The sequence below is a fragment of the Molossus molossus genome, unplaced genomic scaffold, assembly GCF_014108415.1.
Source record: "Molossus molossus isolate mMolMol1 unplaced genomic scaffold, mMolMol1.p scaffold_m16_p_7, whole genome shotgun sequence".
In the NCBI taxonomy this organism is placed as follows: Eukaryota; Metazoa; Chordata; class Mammalia; order Chiroptera; family Molossidae; genus Molossus; species Molossus molossus.
In genome coordinates, this window is record NW_023425401.1 from 21,912,171 (window position 1) to 21,924,430 (window position 12,260).

A 12,260-nucleotide genomic window follows, 5' to 3' on the forward strand; every position below is an offset into this window, starting at 1 on the left:
GTACAATGCACCTATTTAAGTAGGGATTTTATAAATAATATTTTGATAACTGTGGTAACAATTTTTGAATCTAACTCCTTTCTCTTATATCCACATAATATATTTTCATCTAAAACTTCTAAGGTGTTTATTCCTTAATGCAATGAAGCTGGAGTCCAAGAGTAAAAATTACAATGCTGCCCTTTATGGGGAAAGAGTAAGGACCAGGCATGGAATTGATGAGTACTGACTTTTCCCTGGGCCTTCTTATCTTTCTTTTCTAGTGGAACTCAACTAGCAAATAATACACCTTGTTACTTGTGTTAATTTAATTCTAACAAAAATTCTGTGGGAAAGATAAGGCAGGCATTAGCATGATTATCTGGCAGATCTGGGAACTGCTACCAAGTATTAGAGCAGACACAGAACTCAGAAATCCTGATCCTTAGTGAACTGTACTTATCTGATAAACCAAAAGGCGGGAAATGTAAAAGTCCAGCTTTTGAATCGAGTACATTTGCTTCAGCACACACTGCTCAAGGGCTTTGTGGCCATAGGAGAAAAGGACAGGATAGGCCTGACCCACTCAATCCTTAAAACTTTTTAAGTATTTATCTGTTACACATTTCTTATATGTAAAAAGAAAAGAAATACCTCTGCTAAAATGCCATGCAACTAAAATAATTTTTTTTTTTTAATTTTATTTTATTTTATTTTTTTTTATTATTATTTTTTATCCTCACCCGAGGACATTTTTTGTTCAGGTAGAGTGGAAGAGAGAGAGAGAGAGAAACATCGACGTGAAAGGGACACATCGAGTGGCCGCCACCCGCACGACCGACCAGGGCCGGGGACAAACTGCAACCGAGGTACCTGCCCTTAGCGGGAACCGAACCCGGGTCTCTTGGGACCACAGGCCGATGCTCTAACCGCTGAGCCAAACCGGCCAGGGCTAAAATAATTTTTTGAAGTTAAAAATTTTAATGCACAGATATCTCATATTAGTTGGGTTAGCATGCCTTCCACATTTGAATAACCAACAGAGAGTTTCTGAAATTCATTCAGCTGCCAGTACTACGGCCTTTTCCATGTATATCCTGAAATGTGTATGACACGACTTGCTGACCTAGGACTTGACTGCAAAGTTTAGTTGGGAATAACAAAAACTGACTTTTAAGAAGGGTCTGTGGTAGAATCAGAATACGAACAACCAATCTTAAGCTGCCTAGTCATATTGCATTCAGCTTTAGAAGATAACCTTGGTTCCTTACATTCCTGCCACTTCCTGACCTTCACTAGGGCCTAAAGACTTCTTAACAGCTTGCTAATCTAATAAATGCAAAAGGCTATTTCATGATTTTAATAGAAATTTTCTTAATGAGTTTGAACATGTTTTCATCTGTTTTTTTTTGGGGGGGGGGATTGTATTTCCTCGTCTTTGAAATACCTAGGTGTCTTTTCCTAATAGGTTGCTTATCTACTGACTTTCTTATTGACTTGCAGTTCCTTTATTTATTCTGGATATGAATCCTTTATAGTTGTTATGTATCACAAATATCTTCTTGGTCTTACTTTTTAACAGGTACATGATAGTCTCATAATATGAATTATCAACTTTTCTTAATTATACTCTATTGGTCAACTATTATATTGTTTTTAATCCCTTGAGATTATTATAAGCAGCACTATGACAATCCACACTATATGCACATCTGCAGGGTAAAGTCCTAGAAGTGGAATTCCTGGGTCAAGAAAACATATAGTTTTAGTTTTGAAAGGTACTGCCTTTGAAGGTTGGACCAATTTATACTCCCACCAGAAAATATGTGAGTATTCAATTCTCCACATCCCTTATAAGTGAGAGGTAAAAATATCTATCTTTGTAACATTTTGATGCCCACCGTCTTATTATGAATGCAGTTGAGTGTCTCTTCAATGTTATGAGCTATATACCATTCCTACTTAAAAAGTGCCCTTAGAATTCCTGAACCTAATGTTCCCCTAAATCCTGTTCAAATGTTTCCCTTCCAACAAAAGAGTTTCCCAATAACAGGCTCTACCTGAGCATGGTTTCGGATGGTTTCATGATCTTCTTTTGCTGAAAACACACAGTGGTTGGTCATCTTGGTTTTGTCACCATCATCTATGCGTGTCCCTCCAGGGGCTAGAAAGAGAAAGGTAATTAAAGTTAGGATAACAATGAAATGAGAAGAGCTGTGCAGAACAGATCAACCCTGCACCTCAAGGAAAACAATACATGTAGATGTACAATCTAAGAGTAACATAAATTTCATAGACTGATGTGCATAATACACATATTACATATTTGTTTATGGTTCTAATACAATGCCAATTGGTTGCTCCATTTTATACTCCTACCATAGCGTATGAGATTGTTGTTCTACCTCCTTGCCTTCACTAGATCCTATCACTATAAGTCTGCTCTTCCCTAGCTCTATCCTTAATCATGGAAGCTAAGTAATAACATCTATTCAGCGAACTTAATCCAATTATTCTTGATGTAGTTACTAATGTTTCCCATATCAAGACATGGCTCACTTTTCAGGCTTGATAATATTTTGTTGGACTCCAGTTCACCAACACTGGCATTGACTAGACTCGGGCTTCTATGGTAGACCTTGTTAGTTTTTTCTGGAGGTGGTATTAGAACTGTTCCCTCCTCCACTAACCCCATTTTCCACGCAGGTTTGGAGAGTATATACTCTGACTCCTTGCCATTTGTATTTGGTCACTCAGTAGCTGCATTGACTAGGAAACTGTGTTTTATTTTCTCCAATCTTTTATCCCCATGGCCTAAATGGTATCATAAAATAAATGGACTAGAACAAAAAAATGTCATTTTTCTACGACTCAACTTTCCACATTCAAAGTCTCCTCCTGTAAGTTTTAAGGGTGGCCATTAAAGCATGGGTAGATTAGTAGAAGAATAGAAGCGGAACAGTGGGTATTTGTTTTCTGACTCTACTTCACTTTTAATTAGAGCAGAAAGTTTGAGCAAGCCAAGAAAGATTAATATCTTTTATATGCTCAACAAATATTTATAGAGTACATACTTGTACCAGCCACTTTGTTTGTTTTAGTGTATAAAAATGCCTTGATTTAACTTGTGATTTCAGATCTTTGGATGAAAAGGTCTACACAGAGCCAACCTTTTCCCAACTCCAGCACATAGTTTTATAAGTAAATTAGTTTTTAGAAAAGTCAGCTCCTTCAAGAGTCTATTTTTATTCAAACAATATATGCATAGATTTAATTAGCTCTCTGTAATGAATTCAACCACCTGGACCGAAATTTTATTAAGGTGATAATCTTCTAAAAACCCTGCACTAAAAATTCCAAAAGTTACATAACTGCAACGTCTGATTTGGAAACTACAGTCTGTTTTTTATTTCAGTGGTTAGTTTTAAAAATTGCATTCTTTTCCAAAACAAAACATTTGTTAACACATTAATATGACCACATTAAAATTTTATTTTCTCTGATACTGGGACTAAATATTAATTGCTATTTCTTTTTTTTTATCCTCACCCGAGGACACGTTTTCATTCTTTGTTCAGATAGAGCAGGAGGGAGAGAGAGAGAGAGAGAGAAACATCGATGTGAAAGGGACACATCGAGTGGCTGCCACCCGCACGACCAACCAGGGCCGGGGACAAACTGCAACCAAGGTACGTGCCCTTAGTGGGAACCGAACCCGGGTCTCTCCGGACCGCAGGCCGACGCTCTAACCGCTGAGCCAAACCGGCCAGGGCTTAATTGCTATTTCTAAAAGTTTTGGTGAGCCTGCTCTTTTTCTTAAAGTAGAAGTAAATGTGAAATATTTCTTCACAGGGTAGGACTAAAAAACCAAGAAAACTGTTGCTTCAAGAACAACAGGAGAAGGTAAATAATTTTGTGGGTGGGAAGAAAATTCTCTCATAGTTGATAAGTAAACAAAGTGTTTATAGAACAGGAATGCACCTGCTTGGCTTCATTCATTACATCATAAGTCTGGCCTCAGTAGACATCTGGGGTTGTTTGGCCTATGCTCATAGTAGTACCAAACATTGAGCCTTACCCTCTTCTTGCATGTGTGGATGAGGAGTGAGGACTACAACCTGAGCTACAGATATAAATTTGCTGATCATCATTATACCGATGGTAAGTGAAGCCTTGAGATAATCAATGCAAAGCATACAGATAATTTAATACATATGTGGGGAGGGTAAGTATTTAGAAAGCCAGGAGTCATGTAAAAAGTGACATCCAGCCCTGGCCGGTTTGGCTCAGCGGTTAGAGCGTCAGCCTGCGGTCCACAGAGACCCGGGTTCGGTTCCCGCTAAGGGCATGTACCTTGGCTGCAGTTTGTCCCCGGCCCTGGTTGGGTCGTGTGGGTGGCGGCCACTCGATGTGTCCCTTTCACATCGATGTTTCTCTCTCTTCCTCTCTCTCCTTCCCGCTCTATCTGAGTGAAAAATGGAAAAAAAATGTCCTCGGGTGAGGATTAAAAAAAAAAAAAAAAGTGACATCCAGATGTAAGAGGAAGTCTACATGGTCTCATGTATGGGAAGAAAGTAAAACATTTCAAGCGAAACAGAAGGGTCAGCAGTTCTGCCAGGAGGGCATAAGGAACTGAAAAGGGTCCATATGAAGTCATATGTCACTTTGGCAAGACACAAAATTCGCTGAAGATTATTTTTGCATGGTATTTACCAGTGCATTATTAAAAGTATATCATAGAACACCAACTTTCACCATACACGAGAATAAACTCAAAATGGATAAGACTTAAATGTAACTCGTGAATCCATAAAAATTTTAGAAGAAAATGTAGGCAACAAAATCTCACACATCATACGTAGCAGAATTTTCACTGATATAACACCTAAGGCAAGAGAAACAAAGGAAAAAATGAACACAAGGGACTACATCAAACTTAAAAGCTTCTGCACAGCAAAAGAAACAACCATCAAAATGGAAAGGGAACCCACTATATAGGAGACCATAATTGCCAATGATGCATCAGATAAGAGGTTAATTTCCAAAATATATAGAGTACTCATATAACTCAACAAAAGGAAGACAAAGAACCCAATTTAAAAATGGGCAGAGGACCTAAATAGACACCTCTCCAAAAAGGACATACAAATGGCCAAGAGACATATGAAGAAATGCTCAACATCACTAATCATCAGAGAGATGCAAATTAAAACAACAGTGAGGCATCACCTCACACGTGTCAGAATGGCCGCCATCAACAAATCATCAAACAACAAGTGTTGGCGAGGGTGTGGAGAAAAGGGGACTCTAGTATATTGCTGGTGGGAATGCAGACTGGTGCAGCTACTGTGGAAAACACTATGGCATTACCTCAGAAAGTTAAAAAATGAACTCCCATTTGACCCAGTGATCCCACTTTTAGAAATATACCCTAAGAAACCTGAAACACCAATCAGAAAGAATATATGCCCCTATGTTCATGGCAGCACTATTTACAATAGCTAAGATCTGGAAACAACCCCAGTGTTCATCAGTAGATGAGTGGATTAAAACGTTGTGTACATATACACAATGAAATACTATGCAGCTGTAAGAAAGAAAGATCTCTAATCCTTTGAGATGGCATGGAAGGACCTGGAGAGTATTATGCTAAGTGAAACAAGCCAAGCAGAGAAAGACAAATATCACATGATCTCACTTATTTGTGGAATATAACGAACTAAACAAACTGCTGAACAAAATTAACCCAGTGACATAGAGGTGGGGTACAGACTGACAGGCCTCAGAGGAGGGAGGGTTGGGGGGGAAGAGATAAACCCCAGAACTTACATGCATGTGTGCATGACCAATGAACATAGACAACAAAGCTGGGGATGGAGTGGGGGGAAGGGGAGGAGGGTGTCAATGGGGGAAAAATGAGAAACATCTGTAACAAAAACAAATTAATAAATAAAAAATAAATTAATTAAAAATTATATCATAATTAATGAAATACAAAGTCAATAATCACATTGGAAAATGTTCAATTTCATTATTAACTTAAAACTTTTAAATAAAAATATTTATCACTTACCTAACTGACAAAGATCTAAGAACATGATAAAACTGAGAGCACCCTAACATTGTTAAAGATGTAGGTAAATAGAAACACAAGATTTTTACTGATTGCTTGATTGATTTTAGAGAGAAGAAGAAGAAGAGAGAAAGAGAGAGATCAATTTGTTATTCTACCTATCCATACATTCATTGGCTGATTCTTATATGTGCCCTCACTGGGGATTGAACCTGCAACCTTGGCCCATTTGGATGATGCTCCAACCAACTGAGCTACCCAGACAGAGCTAGGAACACATGATTTTTGATAAAATGCTAACATTCCTATTTTGGACTGGTTTTCTCTCTTTCAGATAGATTGATAGACAAAGACATAGATATCTCCATCCTTCAATTCATTAATCCCTTGCTAAATACATAAAGACATAACCAAATGAAAGCAAACATACATACAGATACTGATTACATTCTTATTTGTAACTATTAAAACAGGAAATGACTTAAATATTCAAAATCAGTATGGTTTTAATTCTCTCTGGAATCATCAAAGGCAACACTCATGGGCATAAAAGGCAACAACATATTGCAGAGTAAATGCAAAATAACATGTAAAGTATCATATTTGTATACTATCCCATTCTCAAAAGTTAGTGTATTTAGGTAAAAACAAGGGAATTAACCAAAATATTAAAAATGGTCACCTCTGGGTTGAATATGCTATTTATAGCTTTTATTCATGGACTTGAATTATCTACAGTGATGATGTGAGATATGTTTATAAATAACAACAACAAAATGAATTTGTCAGGTTGTGAAAACCAGCAGTACAGATCAAAAAGGAGCCTGTAGTAAATCGGGCCCAGTACCAAAATAAATTTAAGAGCTCAGAGGGAGAAGTTAAAGGGTGAATCTACCTCAAAATGGAGAACCATTTTAAGCCGTGTTTTTCAATGAAAGGCACTAACAGTGCATTGGGCAAGGCATTTTCTCATTGCATGGATTGTCCTTTGTTTTTAGTAAAGTAGGTGGCATACCCGGCCTCCACTCCCAAGTCTATGTAGCAACCAAAACACTTCCACACATTTGCAAATATCCCCATAGCAGTTAAAAATCACTAGCCTAGGGAATTTGACCACTTCTAGTGATTTATGGCATTCACAGAAACTAATTATAAAAACTAAGTTCTAAGAATAACTATGAAAGAGGGTTGGCTTTAGCTCAAGCAGTTACTTCATCATGGCAGACATTACGAATAACTATGAAAGAAAAAAATGGGTGGTCATGATACCTAGTAAACATTTAGATCAAGATATATCTAAAATCGCTAGAATAGTTACTAGTGTCACTAAAATAGTATTCTGCAGCCTTCTTCCCTGATGCCTCTGCTCTATAAGATACAGTTGTTATTTTCTTTTTTTACCTATTTTTGATAATTTCAAAAGTACTATATTTGATCCTTTTAGCTATAAACTCATGATTAAAAAGATGTTTTTACAACTAGATTTAAACTATGTTTCTTAGACATTTTATTATTTATGGATGAACTGGCATTTAATGAAACGCTGGTAATTATTTTTAAATCTGTTGACATAGTTACATTTTACTGAACCAACTAAAAAAGGTGGGTTCAAAAGAAATGTTGGCATGGCACTGGGGGTTAAATAAACGTATTGGAAGGATCTGGATGACATACACAAAATTATACTGTACTGCAGAAATTACTCCTCCTGTGTTAAACACCCCAGAAACATTTAAAGATTAGGAACACATGGGAAAGTTGGCTTCTAGCTAAAGCAAAGTGGCCAACTATGTTGTAATGTCAACAAAACCCCTCAATTTATGCCTCAATTAATAATCATTTCAGTCACATTAATACTATTCCAAAGCATAAGAAAACATTTCAATAGAATTAAAAATGCATATACTACAAGAGATGCTATAATGCAAGGCTTACCAAGCATACTGCCAGCTACCAGGATATCAAAGAGTGTGTCTGCATAGCGACGATAATCTAATCTCGAGCCTGTAGAGTCCAGAAACTTGGCTACAGCTTCAAGGTCGTCACCAGCTTCATTAAGCCCCTGGACAAGTGTATCCCTGAAGACTGTGGGTTCGAATTTCTCTTTTTCATCTGCAATTAAAAAGAAAATTATAAAGTTATTCTTTTATTTACATATTGCATTCCCAAGTGCAACCATACACTTACTTGGTTCACTGTTCTAGATTTGAAAAAAACAAAATAAAGATTGAGAGGGAGGCCCTGGCCGGTTTGGCTCAGCGGTTGGAGTGTAGGCTTGCGGACAGAGAGTCCCAGGTTCAGTTCCTGCTAAGGGCACATACCAAAAAAAAAGATTGAGAGGGAGGAAATAAGGAGGAACATCTCTTTTTTATTTTTTTATTGAGAAGTAAATAACATAATATCTATACACCATAATAATTCAATATTTGTATATATTGTGAAATAATTAACACAAGTCTAATTAATTAACATCCATTCATACACAGTTATAACTTTTTTCCTTATGATGAGAACTTTTAAGATCTACTCTTTTAGTAACTTTCAAATATATAATACAGTATTATTAACTACAGTCGTCATGCTGTACACTGCATCCCCATGACTTACTTGTTTTATAACTGGAAGTCTTTACTTTTTGACCACCTTCACCCATTTTGCCCACTCCCAACCCCCTGCCTCTGGCACTCATCAATCTGTTCTTTGTATCTGTGAGTTTATTTAATGCCTTCAGAGTCTACTCATGTTGTCAAAAATAAAATAATTTCCTTCTTTTTAATGGCTAACTAATATTCCATTGTATACATATACGAAATGTCTATTGATGAGACATTAGCTTGCTTCCATATCTTGGTTATTATAAATAATTCTGCAGTAAATATGGGGATACATATATCTTTTTGAGTTAGTGATTTTGTTTTCTTCAGATAAATACCCAGAGGTGGAATTGCTGTATTATATTTTTAATTATTTGAGGAACTGCCAAACCATTTTGCCTAGTGGCTGCACCAATCTGCATTCCCACCAACAGTGCATGAGGGTTCCCTTCTCTCCACAACCTCACCAACACTTGGTATTTCTTGGAGGGACATCTCTTTTTACAAGATAAATTATTCTAGAATACTTAAATATTTAATATATGTTGTGAACTATGTGTGTACATAAATAAGATTCAGAGCAGATGTTCTCAACCCTTGACACCCTTAGAAAGTACTGAGGATTAGAAGAGGTTATATCTATGGGTACTTACTTTATAGAAATTAAACAGTAAATTGCCCTGGCTGGTGTGGTCCACAGACTGAAGGGTCACAGGTTCGATTCCGGTCAAGGGCATGTACCAGGGTTGCGGGTTTGACCCTGGCCCTGGTCGGGGTCATGCGGGAAGCAACCAATCGATGTGTCTCTCTCACATAGATCTCTCTCTCTTTTTCTTTCTCTCTCCTTCCCTCCCTTCCATTCGTTCTTAAAAAAAAAAATCAACAAAAAAATATCCTCAGGTGAGGATTAACAACAACAAAATAACCAGGAAATGTACTAATAAAAAAAAAAGTTAGTGACAAGAGAGGTTCTGCTTTACATTTCTGCAAATCTCTAGCACCTGGCTCCCCGCAGACAGAGGGGTTGCCCCCTGTGCGGCATGTGATCTGGGCTCTTGCACATCCTCCAGCCTCTGCAAACTCCACCGTAAACTCGTATGACAACATGAAAGGGGCAAATAATATCTTAATATTATTTTGAAAATAGTTTTGATTTTGTAGATCTGCTGAAAGGGCTTCAGAGGATGTAGGGATATAGATATGATGTCGCTTTCTATCGTTAGCAGACCCTAGACAGACTTCTTGTGGAAGGTCACTTGGAGCCAGATTTTGAACAAAGTTAAGGTATACTGTTGAAGAAGTAAAGATGACAAAATAGAGGTCAAATGAGCATTAAAAATGACTAAAGGTAAATGATCCCCTGGCCAGCGTGGCTCAGTGGACTCAGTGTTGTCCCATGGACTGTGAGGTCAAGGTTCGATTCCTGGTCAGGGCACATGCCCAGGTTGCGGGCTCGATCCCCAGTGGGGCATGTGCAGGAGACAGCTGATCAATGTTTCTTTTTCTCTTTCCCTTCCCCTCTCTCTAAATAATAAATAAAAACATATTTTCAAAAAAGGTAAATGATCTAAAATTCAATTCAAAGGACTTCACCTTTCTCCCCACTTATAGAGAATGCGTCTAGATGTGGGGAGAGAGGGCAAAGGATGAACCCAAAACTTCAAAAAAAAATTGCCATCGTAAATATTGTTACAGATCTAAGTGGATATTGCAACTGTAAAAAAGGAGGAGGAAAAGGAGGAAGAAGAAGAGGAGAAAGAGAAGACAATAATGCTATAAAAAAAGGGACACATTTCATGAATAGAAAAGAGTTCTTGGAAATGAAAAATACCATTGAAAAAGTTAAAAACTCAACAGAAGAGTTGACCTAGAAAATAGGAGCAAAAAGATAAGAAAAAGGCTGACCTTTTTCTTTTGAGAAAAATAAATTATTGTTATATTTATTATTGAGACAGTCAAATGTCTCAATAATATAACATAAAGAGAATTTTTAAAAAATGAAGGGAAATTATTTAAAAACTTCAAGGAAGTTTTACAGAACTGAAGGATGTAAGCTTCCCCAAGGAGGGCTGTCTGGGTACCCAGCAAGAGGACTGGGAGTGGACCGACAGGAGGGCGCGCTCATCACCGCGGTATCTCAGAGCACTGGGAACAAAGCAACCATCTGATTTTTCAGGGGCAAAAGAATAAATCACATATTAAGTATCAAGAAACAGAATGACAATGAATTGCTCAACAGAAATACCATATACCAGAAGAAATTTCTTCAAAATTCCGAGGGAAACTATTTCTAAGTTTTCTAAGCTAAAATTCCAGTGTTCAATCAAACTATTAAGTGTAAGAGCAGAACAAACATATTTTGAGACATTCAAGGCCTCAAAAATTATGTTTCTCATAGACTTTTTAAAAAATAAGCTACTGAAGCAGACACTCCATCAAAATGAGAGAATAAGGTGATCTCACAATCTTATGAAGTCATGAAATCCCAGGAAAAAGAGACAAAAACCACAGGAGACAGGCACTAGTACTCTTCAGACCGCGATGAAAAGACAGTTCAAGCATTCTAAGTTGAGAGCTGTAGGGCTGGCCCAGAGAGCACCCGACTGGGAGAGCATTTTTCAATATAATTATGTAAGAGTTCCTTCAATATAATAATGTTAGAATTCCTAGTTTGTATGAAGAGATTTACATAACAAAGGAAAGGTTAGGGATGACTAGGTCAAGGCATGGAAAATAAAGCAAAATAAATTATTACATTTTATTAAATCCAAAGATAAAATGATGTTTAGGAAAAGTAATGAAATAACAGTTCAGCTGTGAATAGCATGTAGAAAGTCCCAATAATGGTAACCCCAAGCTGTAGTCTAGCTAAAACCGTGATGCAATGAAAGGACAGAGAAGGAAGGAAGGAACAGGTGGGTGGGCCAGTGAAAGAGAGTCGAGTCCTCATCCACAGCAGGAAGTGCATATATAATTCCTCCAACAGAAAATCAAGAACTAGCCATTTAAGAATGTTATTTGGCTACATGAACATAAATGTTAAAAGAAGCAGTTAAAGAGAAGAAAGAGTTCTCCTGGGGAGCAGACTTGTTGTTATAACATGTTAGACTATCTAAACCATGTGCATGCATAACTTTGATACAATTAAAAATGACATTTTAGAACCAGACAACACCTGTCTGGTATATACAGGTTGACTTATAGTGGTTTCATAATGGGTTAATACCAAAGCCTCAGAACCAGAGGAGAATGACATTCCCAGTACCAGTCAGTTTTAAGCAGCATAAGATACCATAAAGTCAGATGTAAATGAACTTGACACTATTTGTCATAAACAAGAGATAACAATCCTTTTGATGCCATAAGCAAAACATTAGGTGGCCAAGAACATGCAAATACTGACTTCAGAAGAAATAAAATTAGGGTCTTATTGTGTAGAGGAGGAGGAAGAGAATGGGAACCCTAGAGGACAGATTTTGAGGAGCTGGGGGAGTGGGTGGGTAACTAACTGACTATGAGCAGGAGAAACTCACCGTCAGGGAAAGGAAACTGCATCCCCTACTCAGGATCCAGCTAAAGGGTAAGTCTCCTCCCCCCATGGAGAAAAGGTCGCT

General features: G+C 37.4%; 1 protein-coding gene across 2 annotated transcripts in view; it reads right to left on the reverse strand.

The window, feature by feature from the left end:
* The window catches only part of BZW2 (basic leucine zipper and W2 domains 2), a 63,661-nt gene that overhangs the window by 24,607 nt on the left and 26,794 nt on the right, over positions 1 to 12,260 (reverse strand). For both annotated transcript variants that reach the window (XM_036247341.1, XM_036247342.1), the window contains exons 3-4: positions 7,988 to 8,164; positions 2,040 to 2,143 (exon numbers count right to left, since the gene is read on the reverse strand). In XM_036247341.1, the coding sequence (XP_036103234.1) occupies positions 2,040 to 2,143; positions 7,988 to 8,164 (281 nt within the window). The remainder of the gene's footprint in view (positions 1 to 2,039; positions 2,144 to 7,987; positions 8,165 to 12,260) is intronic.